General features: G+C 38.1%; 3 protein-coding genes across 14 annotated transcripts in view; 2 read left to right on the forward strand and 1 right to left on the reverse strand.

Moving 5' to 3' along the window:
- The window catches only part of LOC123755320 (transcriptional adapter 2-beta), a 74535-nt gene extending 74365 nt beyond the window's left edge, over positions 1 to 170 (reverse strand). For 4 of the 12 annotated variants that reach the window (XR_011229209.1, XR_006772500.2, XM_045737835.2 and 1 more), the window contains exon 1: positions 63 to 169. Coding sequence is in view for 6 of the 12 variants with exons in the window: in XM_045737835.2 (XP_045593791.1) it covers positions 63 to 69 (7 nt within the window). In the remaining 6 variants the exon portion in view is untranslated. Of the gene's footprint in view, positions 1 to 62 lie in introns of all 12 variants that reach the window. The other 8 variants (XM_069327866.1, XM_045737831.2, XM_045737832.2 and 5 more) reach the window with 4 other exon arrangements.
- Positions 171 to 3907: 3737 nt separating this feature from the next.
- Positions 3908 to 16815, forward strand: part of Trs20 (TRAPP subunit 20) — a 34606-nt gene continuing 21698 nt past the window's right edge. The window contains exon 1 of the mRNA XM_045737839.2: positions 3908 to 4045. The gene's annotated coding sequence lies outside the window, so the exon portion shown is untranslated. The remainder of the gene's footprint in view (positions 4046 to 16815) is intronic.
- LOC123755321 (uncharacterized) lies at positions 4043 to 11790 on the forward strand. The gene is made up of 2 exons (XM_045737838.2): positions 4043 to 5430; positions 8581 to 11790. Exons 1-2 carry the CDS (start codon positions 4662 to 4664, stop codon positions 9483 to 9485), a joined length of 1674 nt encoding a protein of 557 aa, XP_045593794.1. The 5' UTR covers positions 4043 to 4661; the 3' UTR covers positions 9486 to 11790.

Raw genomic sequence — 16815 nt, forward strand, 5'->3', positions numbered from 1 at the left:
TTTGTCAAAAATCACCCCAAATCCTCTCACTGGTTTCGGAACTCTAGGGAAATGTCTCTCACCCGCCATTTTGCCTCTGAGTACGCTGGTGACGTCACACAAAGTGCCAAAAGACAAATATATGCGTATTTTGACAATATATCTGGGAAATATATTACCAAAACGCTCTTCTCTATCTTATGTATTCATCACGCTGATTAATATGGAGAATAAACAAGTGGAACATAGGATTCTACAGAAAAATGGCTAGAAATGTCCTTACTGTACGAAAGCTGACTTGACGCTAGGCGAGCCACCCTGCCTGACGTACAAAATTTGGGTTGGGTCACTTGGACAGCCGCTGACGTATGCTTCACTGGCACCAAATTCTCCAATTGAGTTTTTAAAAGACCCAATTACTTCGTCCGTCGCTGTCGTATCTCGAAAATATGTTCAATCGTGCAGTTAGGGACTTCTCTGCTACGGGATTGATCTCATACCATAATATGAGGGGGGGAAACAATGTCAATATCAAAAGCGGGTTCCAATCCTGCGGCTCTTTTTCCCCTCTCTCACTCGCCTCCCTTTCTCTCCCTCCCCCCTTCACCCCACCCCCCCTAACCCTTTTGCTCTCTGACTCTTTTTTCATCGTACTCTCTTCCCTCTTTTTTTTTAAGGGGGGGGAGCCCCCGTGACGCATGCGCACGTGACATTCCCCTCCCCCGCACCCCACACACACAAAAAAAATGAGGAAAGACATGAGACGTTAAACATGCAAAAATTTTAGTTGATTGAAGAATAAGGGAGAAATGATCACAGCATACAAAATCGCAGCAAGAATCGGCATAGTTGACAAGGGGATCATTTTTAAAACCTGTAACTCCAGAGCAAGAGGTCACAGATTTACTTAGAAATTGTATATTTTTTTATAGAGTTTATAAGCATAGTTAATGCCAAGAAGTCATATGAAAAAGACTAGGGAAGGTGGGACACCACGAAAATATATTGCTCTTATCCCGTAATTATTAGGTAATTATATTGCACTTCTCTCTCTCTCTGTCTCTGTACATGGAGTATGATTGCAGTATAAATTGTAAATTCAGGCAAATCCAGGTATTATTAAATTAATAAAGCCATTAATACATTCAAGCATAACAATTTGGGCAAACCTTAATGTATTTTTATTTTTAGTGTAATATTAAATAATTAAGAGATATAAGTTAGCATATATAAATGTAAAATTATGAAGCTAATAGAGTTTTCTTGGTTGATACTTAATACTATAATGTTTGTAAACTATAGCTACTTTATTATTTCCCTGCGAGATGCTTTATACAAGCAGCTGTAGTCTATGTACCTTTGTAGGATTCAATATACTGTAATGTAAGTTCCAGCTAACTCGGCTAGAACAGTTACAGCCCCGCTCCTGTGGCAGGTAAGTCCACTCCGGGCTCTCCATAGCCCGTGCTACTTGGAACGTTTTGTTCCGAGTTGTTGAATCTAAAACAATAACAATTAACTCGGCTTCATATTCTAAAAGAATAGCCCGTCACTGATGTCATTATACATACATTTTTATTTGAGTTTAATCTACTCAGAACGCGACAAAAAAATATTTCCCGATTGCCCTTATATTTGACATAAGTAATTCCTTTTATACCGTTAATCAGTTGTTTCCCCTCTTTCTTGGTTTCCGGTTCTCATGGGTTGGCCTCATATAATTGTCTCTACTGCTCTCCAGATAATAATTTTGCTACTGACAAAAGCCTCGGGAGGGTTGAAAGCGCTTTAGCTAAGTATTTCCGCTGTCAAATGTGGTTTCATTGCATTCAACAGATCGGCGATTAATCTCAGGACGGCTGGAATATCTGAACAGACTGAACTACTGAGAAAGTTAAGTATAAGTTTTTTGTGATCAAATATCTAAATGACCAATTCACTTGTAGTAATAGTATAAATATATGTGCAGTTAGTGGATTTGATCAACCATGCCCTCTTCTATTAAACTTGGACACATACACTCTTTATAACTATATATGTGAATGCCTTGTTATCAGTGATTTTTACTAACTGGCATGATATCCTTCGAGCTGTGTAACTATTTCATTAACTCACTGAATGAAAGATATTCATACCCAAAGTTTGCTATAGTGCTTTGACTCACTTTTCATGTTTTTCCATGTACATATCTAAGCATCCTGGGGGAATGGGAATATTAAATGGGCTCTTATAGCTAGCTCTTGATCTATACACTCGCCTGGCGTTCCGCGAGCGCTATGTCATGGGTTCGTATCCTGGCCGGGGAGGATTTACTGGGCGCAATTCCTTAACTCTAGCCTCTGTTTAACGCAACAGTAAAATGTGTACTTGGATGAAAAAACGATTCTTCGCGGCAGGGGATCGTATTCCAGGGACCATAGGATTAAGGACTTGCCCGAAACGCTACGCGTACTAGTGGCTGTACAAGAATGTAACAACTCTTGTATATATCTCAAAAAAAAAAAATATATATTCATGTATATTTAGAATATGATAGCAATACACTACTGTGTACCTAAGGTTGTTAATAATAAAGCAAATAATAAAGACAGTTGTGAGCTTCTTGACTCATATTACTATTATTTTACAAATTATTAAACATGATACTTTTCCGTTGGTAGCACTATAGATAAGAAAAATGTGATTTCTTTGTGCATGTAGCACTGGATGGGGGGCGGTGTGCAGGACAAACATATAAATTGTGACACTAGCTCTCCACATATGTCAGTTGCTTAATTTAGAACCTGTACTTGAGGTCGATCTCGAACCCATTATTGATGTGACGACTTATATTGAATTCTGTAACTAGCTCATCAAGATTGTAACTTGCTTAGCTAAATGAATTGTGGGGTTCAGTCCCTGAGCCCATTATGTGCCTCTGTAACCCTTTCCACAACCGCCCACAAGATGGGTATGGGGTGCATAATAAATGAACTAAACTAAACTGTAACACTATATAGATCTTGAAGGCTATTACGTGTGGGCTCAGTCACATGTATGATAAAGGAGTCATGTATATGTGATCAAGAAATTGCTTTCCTTTCGTTTGTGATGTTATATAGATTCATCCAATATAGTACTGACTCGTGGTTAAAATCCTCCATTAAGAGAATTTATGCTTCATCTTCTGCCTTTATCACATGATGCAGGTCTGTAACTTCCTCTACCATTGACGTGTCTGCTCTGAAAAACACTTTCACTATCAACTTCCTACCATTATGCATGAGCTATTATATTGTACCATATATAACGGTGTCAATATCAATTTGCTATCATTATGCATGAACTATTATGTTTTACCATATATATAACGGTTTCAAGCTCAACAAGCCACAATGTAGGACTGAGAACAGGAGATGCTTTTTCACCCACCGTGTTATAATCCCATGGAACCGCCTACCCGCCGAAGTTATACCTGCCAAAACTGTGTTTTTTAATATATACCTGGAAAAGATCGTCAAAGCAAATGGAGGAGACCTTCGACAAGCCGCCGGCTTCCTGTCCTCGTCGAGGCCACTAGGGTTAGTTGCCTTCAGGTAAATCAAGTAAAATATACAGGCTACTGAACATTAAGCACTGGCTCCTCCATAGAATTGGATAGGTGCAGACCATCTACAGACGCAGCCACAGCCTTGGCTAGAGTACATCGATATGCCACAGTTTTCTTGTCTATGGCCGAGTATACCCATACTTATATACTAGGTATATATATGCAGGGGTATGTTTATTATACCCCCAAATGCCAACATTTGATATTAATATCCATCAATGCAAGGAACGCAACACAATTGATCAATGTTAGAGCCCTGAAAAAGCGTTATACTATTTAGAAAATGCATGCAATAACAATATTGCAAAGGAAGCAGTGATAATTAAATGATAATAATAAGGCCTTCGGGGTTGGTGATCCCGTGTAACTGATGGTCAACACTCATGATCACTGACGTCACTATCCAAGGCCGAGAATAATCGGAGAAAGCTGACACGGACTCTATCTTTCCCTCTATTTACGCACTCCTTGTCTCTGGTAGGTTAATTACACACTTGTTCACGACAAAATGGACCGGTACAACTTTAGCGCTAGCAATCCCGGGTGATGTTAGCTCGGTGTTAGTGTATAAATGGTGAAAAGTTTGAGGTTCGAGTGGGAGGTCCCGAGCGCTGATTGGCTGGCGGGGGCCTCGAGCTGCTCCTCGACCAATGAGGACGAGGCGCTGCTGAGTTCCTTTCACCCAGCGCCATATTAAGTGACACCTGCAGCCTCCCGTACTATTTCTAGTCATCATCCCATCTTCCGAGAGGATTAAAGCGCTTGTCCGTAGTGGGTAATTTGAGGTGTCCGGCCGCTATTGGTTCCACCGTGGCTGTGAAACTTGAGGTGGAGCCAGGTGACGAGAGGGTTAGGTCCGAGGTGGCTCAAGGACAAGGAAAGTCAAGTTGGCACATGATGAGGCAAGACTGGGGCATAGGCTCCTTTAGGTGCCATAGTTGTGATGGAACTGTCCTCTAGTGCTACCTAGGTGATGGTACTTGGATCCCAAGTGTGTGTGCTGGGATTGCTAGTATGGGGTTATGACCAGGGCTGAGACTCTCCGTGGCTGTCAGCTGTGCGTTGTGGGTGTGCATTACCGCTGAACAACACGATGGATGATCAGGGAGTGGAGCGATCGTCATCGCCTTCGGGCAGTGAGGAACTGGAGAGTGATGCAGATAGCAAGCATGATGATCAGGCAGATGATTTGAAGGAGTCGGAGGAGGAAAATGAAGAGAATGACAAAGAGGACGCAGACGATTCGGACTCCGATGACAGCGACGCCTCCGAAGAGGAGGGCTCGGATAATTCCCTTAAGTTTAGTGACAATTGCAAGTCTGAATCAGACGAAGTAAAGAAATCTGATAAAAATTACAAAGATACGGAAGGTACGCTGCACAGCCACGAGGGGTATGGGATGGACGCAGAGTGTTATCCAATGGCTGACTTGCCGCTGGAGGTGATCACCACGGTGGAACCAACGAACTATTCCTATCCAGTTTTGAAGAATATGTCAAATGGGGTGTTGACACACAGAAACATTTTTACGGAGCACGAACGATCTGTATTGGTGAATATTATTAACAAATATCGGAATATAGTCGATACCCGAAGCCGCACCCGGGAGATATATCTTGAGAAACAAAGTGTTTGGCAGCAGATCGTGGAAGAATACAACAGTACAGAAAATATCATGGTGCGTACAGAGAAGGAACTGCGCAAGTGCTGGGACAACATGAAATACCGTGCCAAGCAAGCAGAAAAGGAGATGTTCAAGGTACTCGACCGAGGTTTTGATGGAGTTCAAGTGAAAACTGAGGTGCCGGAGTTTGAAGTAAAAATGGAGCCACCAGACCATGATGACCGACATTCTCCCACAGGTTAGTTTCAAGTACAGTAATGATAACTATTATTAGTCTAGTTGGGCCAGATTTTGTGTGTGTGGTTCTGATTCTCGGCCATACTCTATTTATGCCAAGCCTAAAAGATTTTTGCCAGTTCAGTATTAAGGTGGACAAATTCTCAGGAACAATGGAGTACTATTGACAAGCCACCACCTTCCTGTCCCCTTTCGAGGCTACTAGAAATGGTGCCATTCAGGGAAATTCAGGTAAATACATATTTGAAAAAGAAACTTACTAATTATCATTATTTTAGACACGTAAGCTAATAAGAATCACACACACATTTTTTTGCCTTAGTGAAATAAATATACTGTAGAGCAGGAGTGGGCAACCCTTGGCATGCCAATGACTTTTTTCCGGCACACAAAACTGAGGGTTCACCTTAAAAAAATAATTAAATATCCAACTTCTTCACTGAGTTATATATTTAAGTTAATAAAATACGATATTAAGTAGAGCGATACCAAATAAACATGAAATAAAGAAACAAACACTAGAAACTGTTATGATAATAAGTAATAAGAATATGTAGGAAACGTTCTATTTCCAAGACATCCTATCTTTATTATATTCTGACGTACACGTTTAGTCCCTTCAGCTGTTGCATCATTCGCCAGGCAGCCAGGAGTTGTACGACTCCTTTACCTCATTGTAGGTAGGCTTGTAATTGTGCTAATTTTTGGTTTGCTTACCCATGAACCAAATTTTGTCAAATTTGTTAGGTCTATGCAGTGTACGATTGTGATGAGATTTTCCGAGATATATAATTTTTCTATTACTCATAAGAGATTAAGAATTATTAAAGTAATATCTTTAATTTTCTTTTCTTTTCTTGTGCTTTAACCAAGTAAAACAAATATGAGATTGGACACTAATGTATTGGAAAATTTTGAAAAACTTACACTGATCTGATATAAAGAAAAAGTTAAATTATTGTTTACTCTTTTGCTGATGTTAAAATGTACGACTTTGAATTGTGTCACTGTATATGGCAGCTAGAATTACACCTCAAGGCTAATAACAGTAATAATAATAATTCATTGTGTTGGGGAACAGGAAACCAGAGTGTATTCAAACATGTTAAGCTTTTATCGAGGTCCCTGCAACCCCCCCCACCATCCCCCAAGATCAAATTACTGACCCTGCCCAGGATACAATCCCACAACAAGCTGACTAACTCCTGAGTACCTATTCACTGCTAGGTGATAGGAAATGCGCCCAACCATTGCTATCCCGCCCGGGATTTGAACCTTGAATTCTCGATTGTGAGTCAAGAACAAACCTGACTACTACCGGGACCCCTTGTATACAAAATATATACCCCTATCAACAGGATAAAACAGATTTTAAGTAAAAATTCCATCACTAAATTTTACATTCATTCAATCTTACATGACTTAAACTAATCACTCTTAAAATATTCTTTGATTTTTCCGCTTTAGTGTGATAATTTTTTGCCACATTTAAAAAGATTGCCCACCCCTGCTATAGGGGATACAGGTCACTTCGTATGCAAGATGGTACACCAAATGATTTTAAAACTTACACAACTTAACCTTATCCAGCTGATTCAAACGCTATACAGTTTTAACTACTTGAAAACGATCTTTGGAAATGCCTGTGTACGATTTGACCATAAACAACTGTAATGATTTAATTGTTCTCAAAAGGTTCAATAGTCTTATAAAAAAAGTACAGTAGGAACTGTTATATTTTTGGAAGTTCTGTAGAAAGGACAATTATTAGTGAGTTTTCAAAAGCAGTGAATCTCTTTCTGATGTGACAAAAGTTATTTAATGCTAAGTTCTCCAGAAACTGATGAGTTATTTCCATAGGCCTAGCTGGTCTGGGGATCTGTGGCTATGGAACACAGTGTTGGAAAAATTATATATTTTCTGTGTTTCATTGCTTGCAGTAGTTATGGGCAGAAAATTATAGCAAATGCAGGGGGCCTCATTTGCCTTGGGTTGTCAGCAGCATTGTCAAGTTTAGCCAGCCTGTAGTCAACGATTGGGTTCATGATATTTGTAAATTTGCTGTTATGTCCACTGTGATTTCAAATACTGTATGGTGTGTTCTGGGCCGACATTCAGGCTCGGGTCTTGGCAGTCTTAACAGGTGCTGGCAACTCATTACCTGGTCAGTGTTCATGGGCAGCACTGAATTTTTATGATGGGTAACGTTACCATAGAGTTACCTTCTTGCAAGGGTTACAAATATCTGCTTCCCTCTGTCCCTGGGAAGTTTTCCTTTGTGTTTTGTTCTCTATGTTGAGATGGCAAAAGGGAACTGCTGTAGGAGCCCTCCCAGAAAACCAAAGTTGAATGTTCCATTCACCTAGGCTGTATGGGTTTTAAAGTTGAATGTAATGAAATTATTCTTTCGGTTGGGTCTTTGGTGGCTTCCTTGGTCCTCTGAGAACTTCCTTTGGCTGAGCTGGTAGCTAGCTAGGGGTGCTGGGCAGCTACAGCTAAAGAGTGAATGACCTAACCACTGGGTGGATCATTTTCCAAGTTGTTTAGTTACCTTGCTGTTGTCTGTTTTGATTCGCTCTACTTTTCTGGTGTTTTTTTCTCAGTCTTGAGTGATCGAGTTTTCTCGGCTCCCTTTACGTTTATAAAGGGGGCCAGGTTTTGGCTTCTGGTCCCTGGTAAGCTTCCAATGACCCACAAGAGCCTAATGTAACTTGAATTGGGTAGAGCTGTCCAAGTGGATAGCAGCAGGGAGTCATTTAGAAACCACCAAAGAGGTGTTGACATTCAATGATTTTTTATTAGATTTCAATTACAGTACTGTAATATATGTATAATTACAGTACAGTATATAAAATTTTTTATTAGTACATGTGCAGTATAAAACATCATTTTGTTAGCTTCACCCACTTTGGCCTAGGATGAAAACTTTTGGTGGAAGATAAGCATTTTATAATCTTATGCTGTATTCTGCTAATTTGTGAAGGACAGTGACTTTCCTGCATTGTGTATGTACATTACAGTGTATTGCTGTTACACTTCTTTTTTTTTTTTTTACTAATACAAATCTTTTGAGTTAAATTTTACTACAGTATAGATTTGTCACATTTCATATTAGTGCGGATTTTTTCATTTGTACTTTTCTTATTAACAGATGAAGAAGATAGCAATGAACCATCAGGTGCTGGTGATGATGATAGGGAGCCTGCATTAAAGAGAGCTCGTCAGGAATCTCCTAAACTCTCCAGTCTCCTGATGGCTGCTGCAAACAAACGCTCTCCATCCAGAAAAGTCAATGGAAGTAAAAATGGCGGGGCTATAAACAAGAATAACAGTGGTAGTTTCCCATACCATATACCTGCTTGCACTAAAGTCATGCATGTTAAAAAGAAAAATCATCCCCTCACCACTACTGCATCAATGAATGTTGCCTCAGCATCAGAGATACCTATATTACCAAAGGGCTTGGCATCTTGCCTCTCTATAACAAACATACCAAACCCAGGCAATGCAACCAATCATATCGGCGGGAACTTTGGATCTCATGCCAGAGATTCGGTGTCTCCAGGCAGTTCTCCTATTCAGGCTTCAATGAAACCAATGCCTAGCCTGAAGAAAATGGTACCTAGTAAACTTCAGTCACAGGGCATCAACAAAAACTCGAATATGCGTGGGTCCCGAAAATCAAGTGCTCTTTCATCCAAACTTAGGAGTCAGAATTATGTGTCTTCACATAATTGTGTAAATTCAGGACATAATACAAACATCTTAAATAGTTCAGATGCTCTCCATTGCATTGAAAATTTGGCATCATCACTTACTGATAATGACAGTGACAGAAATGAAATTGGTGAAAGATTACTCAATACAAAGTTAGCAACTCAGCGCTTAGAATTAGAGCGCCGTGAACACGAAGTCAAAATGAAGCTACTTGAGAAAGAGCTTCAAGCACAGACTTATCAGTCTCAGTACTGGTATCTTAAATTAAAACTATTACGTAGTGGACGGGAAAATGCTACTCTTAACTTGGGTGGTGCTACTAATGGTGATATTGATTAACTGGGCTTTTTATTAGGTCAGGTTTAACTGTAGGTTGTGAGTTTGTGATGTTTTTCTATTAGTGATTTTTGGATATGTTAAGATCAAAACTTTGTATTTAATGGTTAGTCTTACATCCTTAATGGTTGGTAGTTTATTTATTGTGGTTGTTGGCTTCTTGGTATTTTAATTTTACTTCATGATGGTTGTGTTTATTTCAGGTACATGTATGGCGAGTTACTTAGTTGTGGTTAATATGCAAATTGAGTCCAAGAGATATACGTTGTTACCAAATGTCTGTGTGACTTAGAACTGTGAAGTACATTTAATTATTAATAAATCTGTTTTGTGTATTTAAGGCAAAATAATCATCATAATCTAAATGATTTAAAATCCATCATGCTTATGGTGATAAAGAGTAACTGTCAGAGATCTGACATTATATCCACTTTGAAAAGCATGACCACGTCTGTAATGCCATCAATTATCATATCAGTCATTTGTTTAAGTTATTGTATTATATTAGATGTACATACTGGTACACTGTATACTCACACAATGTAGAAAAAAAGGGCAAATGTAGCGTCCAAGTTTTGTTCATAAGAAGTACAATAGCCTTCAGGTACAGCTTGAAGGCCATTCCTCCTCCTTAGGAGGTCTGGCTGTAAAAATAATTTCTTAACCCAATGATTGCAACTTCATTTTTCTTTGTCTATTCTCACTGAGAGTCAATATAGCCAAAAAATTTAATTTTGAAAATCTTGCCTTACCTTACATTTCTAATAAGAGAAAAGGTAAAATTAGTTTCGATAATGAAAAACTGTCATTTTCTATTAGAAAATATGGTCTAATCAACACAACTAGGCTGCATTCATTCTCAAGACATACTTAGTACTATAATATTATTAAGTAATGGTAATGTCTTCTCAGTCATAACAACAGGATAAAAACCCACACCTGTGGATTTGTGAAATTTATGTAAAGAATTTACACCAAGAATTTTGCACTCTCCTGAATGCTTTGTCAAGGTCTGAGTATGTGATTATGACGATACTTACATCTCAACGTCTAATATGTAAGTCTGACGTCAATCGTCGAGATGTAAGTCTCGTCCTAATCACAAACCAAACACTTCTAGTTTGGCATATTACCTTGACAAAGCACCTGGGAGAGTAATTACCACTAATTGCCAAGTGTGGTTACAGGATGAGAACTACACTCATGGTGTCCCTTGCTCCCAGCACTCTGTCATATAACGCTTTGAAACTACTGACAGTTTTGGCCTCCACCACCTTCTCAGCTAATTTGTTCCAACCGTCCACCACTCTGTTTGTGAAAGTGAATTTTCTTATATTTCTTCGGCAGCTTTGTTTAGTTAGTTTAAATCTATGACCTCTTGTTCTTGAAGTTTCAGGTCTTTGGAATTTTTCCCTATAAATTTTATTGATTCCCATTACTATTTTGTACATAGTGATCATATCGCCTCTTTTTCTTCTATCTTCTAGTTTGGCATACAGGGTATTTAATACCTCTAATCTCTCCTCATAGCTCTTGTCCTTCAATTCTGGTAGCCATTTAGTTGCATGTCTTTGCATCATCTTTAACAGTTTGTTGATATGCTTAAGATATGGGCACCACACAACCACTGCATGTTCCAGCTTTGATCTAACAAAGTCGTGAACAATTTCTTTAGTATTTCACCATCCATGTATTTAAGGGGTTAAGGTGTTAAAAGCAATTCTGAAATTAGAAAGTGTAGCATAGGCTCCTCACACGATGTTCTTTGTGTGGCCCTCAGGTGATAGTTTTCTATCTAGAACCACCTAAAGATCTCTTTCTTTATCTGAATTCTTTAAAGATTTCTCACATTATTTATAGGTTGTGTGGGGTTTATGTTCTCCTATTCCACATTCCATAACATGGCAAATGGAATTTACTGTGAACAAATGCCAATTGGTGCTCCATACATTTATTTTTTCTAGGTCTTCTAGGTACATAACAATCATCTAAGTTTCTTATCTTTCCTATTATCTTAGCATCATCAGCAAACATGTTCATATAATTCTGTATTCCATCTGGTAGATCGTTTATCTAGATGATGAACATTACCGGTGCAAGAACTGAACCTTGTGGTACTCCACTCGTGACATTTCTCCAGTTCGATACATTGCCTCTGATTACTGCCATCATTTTTCTGTCAGAAAATTTTTCATCCATGTTAGAAACTTACCTGTCACTCCTCCAATATGCTCCAATTTCCAGAATAACTTATGTGTAACTCTGTCAAAAACCTTTTTTAGGTCCAGATAGATACATTCAACCCAACTATCTCTTTCCTGTAAAATCTCTGTGGCTCGCTCATAGAAACTGAATAAATTTATTACACTGGATCTTTCAGATAGAAAACCATACTGTCTGTCTCTGTTATTATACAGTATAGTGTTCTACAGGTGTTCTACCCATTTAGTTTTAATGATTTTGTCCAATATTTTTTTACTATTACACTTGTCAATGATACAGATCTATAATTGAAGGGCTCTTCCCTGCTGCCACTTTTGTAGAGTGAAACTGTTAGCCTTTTTCCATGCATCTGCTAGGACTCCTGTACACATAGATGCCTGAAAAATCAGTTTAAGTGGAATGCTGAGCGCAGGTGCACATTCAGAACCCATGGTGAAACTCCATCTGGGCCAACTGCTTTGTTTTTATTTAGCTCCATGATCATTTTTTCCACTTTGTCTCTAGACACCTCTGTGTGTTCTTATGTTGTTCTCTGGAATTCTTATTGTATCTGGTTCTTTGAAGATTTCATTTTGCACAAACACACTTTAGAACTTTTTGTTTAATGTTTCACATATTTCCTTCACTTTCATTTCATTTTCTGTGAATTTGTTTCCCATTTTCAACCTCTGAATATTATCCTTTACCTGCAATTTGCTGTTGATGAATTTATAGCATAGGCCTGGTTCTGTTTTACATTTGTCTGCAATCTCTTTCTCAAAATTTCTTTTTGCCTATCTCCTCACTGCCATCTAGTTGTTTCTTGCTTCTTTGTATCACTGGTATGTTTGGTGGTTTACCTCTTCCTATATTGATTCCATTTTTGTGTTTTGTGCCCATATACAGTATTTCACAAAACCTGACATACATCTTCACATTTACTGCCTTGCCTAACAGCAAGTCTTTCCAGTTAGATTCCTTAAAGAATTTTCTAAGTTCCCCATTATGTCTTCTCCTTAAATCAGGTTCTTCAACTGCTTCAATTTCCTCATTTTCTTCCAGATTATAATGCATTGCATACTTTATTCCCAAAAAGTTAGGGTCACTTTTAGCCAAGGGTACTGAATGTCAAATATCTCTACTTTTTCCTGGCAAATATCAGATCCAGCATGGAGGGAACATCCCCTTCCCTTAACCTCGTAGCTTGTTTAACATGTTGATACATGAATGTTTCCAGGATGAGGTTTACGAATCTACAGGTCCAAAATTCGTCTGTTCTAGCTTCATATGCCTACCAGTCTATGAATTTCAAGTTGAAGTCCCCGACTACCAACAGTCGTGATAGATCTTTATCCGCTCTCGCTATAATCTCTCATTGTTATAAGGCCCTCTTGTTTATTATCCAGCTCCTCCTTTGTTGATGTGTTGAATGGCATTGGACTATATTCATTTATGATTATTAGTTTATCATCCTGATTGCAGACCTCCAGTGCTATTTTATCAACTACTCGTGGATTGGCAATCATTATTTTGTTTACCTTAGGTGTTCTTTCACAAGCAAGGTAATGCCACTGCCTTTCCTAATTTTTGGCCAGTCTCCAAACTGAGTAGCCCCTTGGGAATATGACCTCATTTAAAATATCATGTTCCAGTTTCATATCTGTGAGTGCAACAATGGCATCTGCAGCTGTATTACATCACTTAACACCAGTATCTTTGATCTCACTCCATCTATATTGGTGTATACAATTTTCAGGAACATGTTCCCTCTCTCCTTGTTCTTCACCCCTTTTTTCTAGTGATTTTGTTGGTTTGCATTTTTTTTAACATTTCACTGGCTTGCCTACTCCTATCACCTTGTAGAAGAAGAAAATTGATTTCTTCTTCGTTCCTGCTCTCATTTAGGCGTTTTACCTCTACAGAGTTGTTTCAGCTTCTCTCTGTCTTCCTTTGAAAGATCTTGTCTTAATGATCATAATTTCCCCTCCTCATCACTGAAATTTCCTAACATTCTTTAGTACTTCTTCCATCTGTTTAGCACCATTTAGGGGTGATCCTCAAGGGTCGATCTTTCCCTTTTTCATTCCTGCCAATTCTCCTGTAGTCACAGACATTTTCTTTGGTTGTAAGTTTTCCACTAGCACAACAATTTTATCTACTATTTTCGCTTCTACAGCTCTTTCAGACCTAGATGTTATCTCCTTTAATTTGCAAGCAAAAAATAATAGGGACTTAGTTCGGTTGACAGTGTGCAAAAGCTTGGTGTAAATTCTTTACATAAATTTTACAAATACACAAGTGTGGGTTTTTATCCTATATAATATTATTGTAAATGCAACCATTAACCGTAACTGTCAGTGAATTTATTTTTAAAAAATTTTGGTATTGTATATTTTGTTTTCTCCATTTACATTCATTATAATTCACTGTGTCGGGGACAGGGAGCCAGTGTGTATTCATACACGTTGGGCTTTTACTGAGGTCCCCTCCAGGATTGAATTACTGCCCCCCCCCCCCCCAGGATGCACCCTCACAACAAGCTGACTAAGTCCTGAGTACCTACTTGCTGCTAGGTGAACAGCAGCAGCATTACGTTAAAGGAAATGTGCCCATCCATTTCTGTCCCACCCGGGATTCGAACCTGGAATTCTCGACTGTGCGTCGAGAACGAACCCGACTGTACTATCGGGAACCTATATAGAAATATGTAGAAGTACAGTTAATATTTCTGCAATATGTGTCTCTTGTCATATATGCAGTAGCTTGAAAGGTTATAAAAAACTATTATTTTGATAAAAAAAAGTTTTGGGGCATTTTATAACAAAGTAATGCTTCAAATAAACATTTTTTTGGTCAAATAATACATGACTTGGAAACTGTCGTTTTGACTGCCACTATCGCAAATTGCAAACAAAGGGTTAAGAAATATATTTTTTCTTGCTTGATGCTAGTTAATTATTTCAACAGAATCTTTCAAGATTTGTCAAAGTTCATAATACTGTATGCAAAAATTTGAAGTGTGTGTGTAGATAGATAGATAGATATAGATATATATATATATATATATATATATATATATATATATATATATATATATATATATATATATATATATACAGTATATATATATATATATATATATATATATCGTACCTAGTAGCCAGAACGCACTTCTCAGCCTACTATGCAAGGCCCGATTTGCCTAATAAGCCAAGTTTTCCTGAATTAATATATTTTCTCTAATTTTTTTTCTTATGAAATGATAAAGCTACCAATTTCATTAGGTATGAGGTCAATTTTTTTTTATTGGAGTTAAAATTAACGGAGATATATGACCGAACCTAACCAACCCTACCTAACCTAACCTAACCAATCTTTATAGGTTAGGTTAGGTAGCCAAAAAAGTTAGGTTAGGTTAGGTTAGGTAGGTTAGGTAGTCGAAAAAACATTAATTGATGAAAACTTGGCTTATTAGGCAAATCAGGCCTTGCATAGTAGGCTGAGAAGTGCGTTCTGGCTACTAGGTACGATATATATATATATATATATATATATATATATATATATATATATATATATATATATATATATATATAAATAAATAAATAAACTGAAAACTCCACACCCTAGAAGTGACTCGAACCCAGACAGCCAGGAGCACTATGCAGCTGGTGTACATGGTACCTTAACCACTCGACCAACTGTGACCATACAAAAGACGATGGTAGCCGAGGCTATTTCCCCCACCATTCCGACGGCACTTGGTGGTAATCTTGGGCATAGTTATTTCATCGAATTGCCTCACTTTGTGGGGCCACGTGAGCAACGCAAATGCGAGCAAGCTTGAATGGTCCCCAAGCATATATGCAACTGAAAACTCCACACCCCAGAAGTGATTCGAATCTGGACAGCCAGGAGCACTATGCAACTGGTGTACATGGTACCTTAACCACTCGACCAACCGTGACCGTATAAAAGACGATAGTAGCCAAGGCTATTTCCCCCACCACCCTGACGGCACTTGGTGGTAATCTTGGGCATAGTTATTTCATCGAATCACCTCACTTGTACGGTCACAGTTGGTCGAGTGGTTAAGGTACCATGTACACCAGTTGCATAGTGCTCCTGGCTGTCTGGATTCGAGTCACTTATGGGGTGTGAGAGTTTTCAGTTATATATATGCTTGGGGACCATTCAAGTTTTTTCACATATGTATTGCTCATGTGGCCCCACAAAGTGAGGTGATTCGATAAAATAACTATGCCCAAGATTACCACCAAGTGCCGTCGGGACAGTGGGGGGAAATAGCCTCGGCTACCATCGTCTTTTGTATGGTCACAGTTGGTTGAGTGGTTAAGGTACCATGTACACCAGTTGCATGGTGCTCCTGGCTGTCTGGGTTCGAGTCACGTCTGGGGTGTGGAGTTTTCAGTTGCATATATGCTTGGGGACCATTCAAGCTTGTTTGCATATACAGTATATATATATATATATATATATATATATATATATATATATATATATATATATATATATATATATATATATATATATATATACAGTATATATATATATATATATATATATATATATATATATATATATATATATATATATATATATATATATATATATATATATATATATATATATATATATATATATATATATATATGTAAGTATGTATGTATGTATACAGTATATTATATAAATCAATCAATCTCACACACACACACAATCTTTTATTTTTACTTTCTTCACTTTTGGTACAGAAATTCACAACAGTATTCCAGAGTAAGTTTTCCTTCAGTGGTGCATTCTTCTATTGGCTTCCACTTTTTATATTATACTTATTTTTCATGATTACTATTAAATTGATGTTCTGTGTGTACAGTATTTGAAACAGGTGTTTGAAATCCAATGATTTTTTTATTATTAATTTATTTAGTGTCATATTTGCCTGCTTTAGAGAGGCCAAACATTTTGAGGGTGGGGGGGGGTGGATTGTGTGCGCGTGTACGGGGGGTTGTGTGCATGTAGGAGGGTAGGGTTGTGTGTGTGGGGGGTTGTGTCTGTGTGTGAGATAGAGACCAGTAGAATAATTATGTTCATAGTGACCTGTCTTTCATAC

Source organism: Procambarus clarkii, chromosome 20 (genome assembly GCF_040958095.1).
Source record: "Procambarus clarkii isolate CNS0578487 chromosome 20, FALCON_Pclarkii_2.0, whole genome shotgun sequence".
Classification (NCBI taxonomy): domain Eukaryota; kingdom Metazoa; phylum Arthropoda; class Malacostraca; order Decapoda; family Cambaridae; genus Procambarus; species Procambarus clarkii.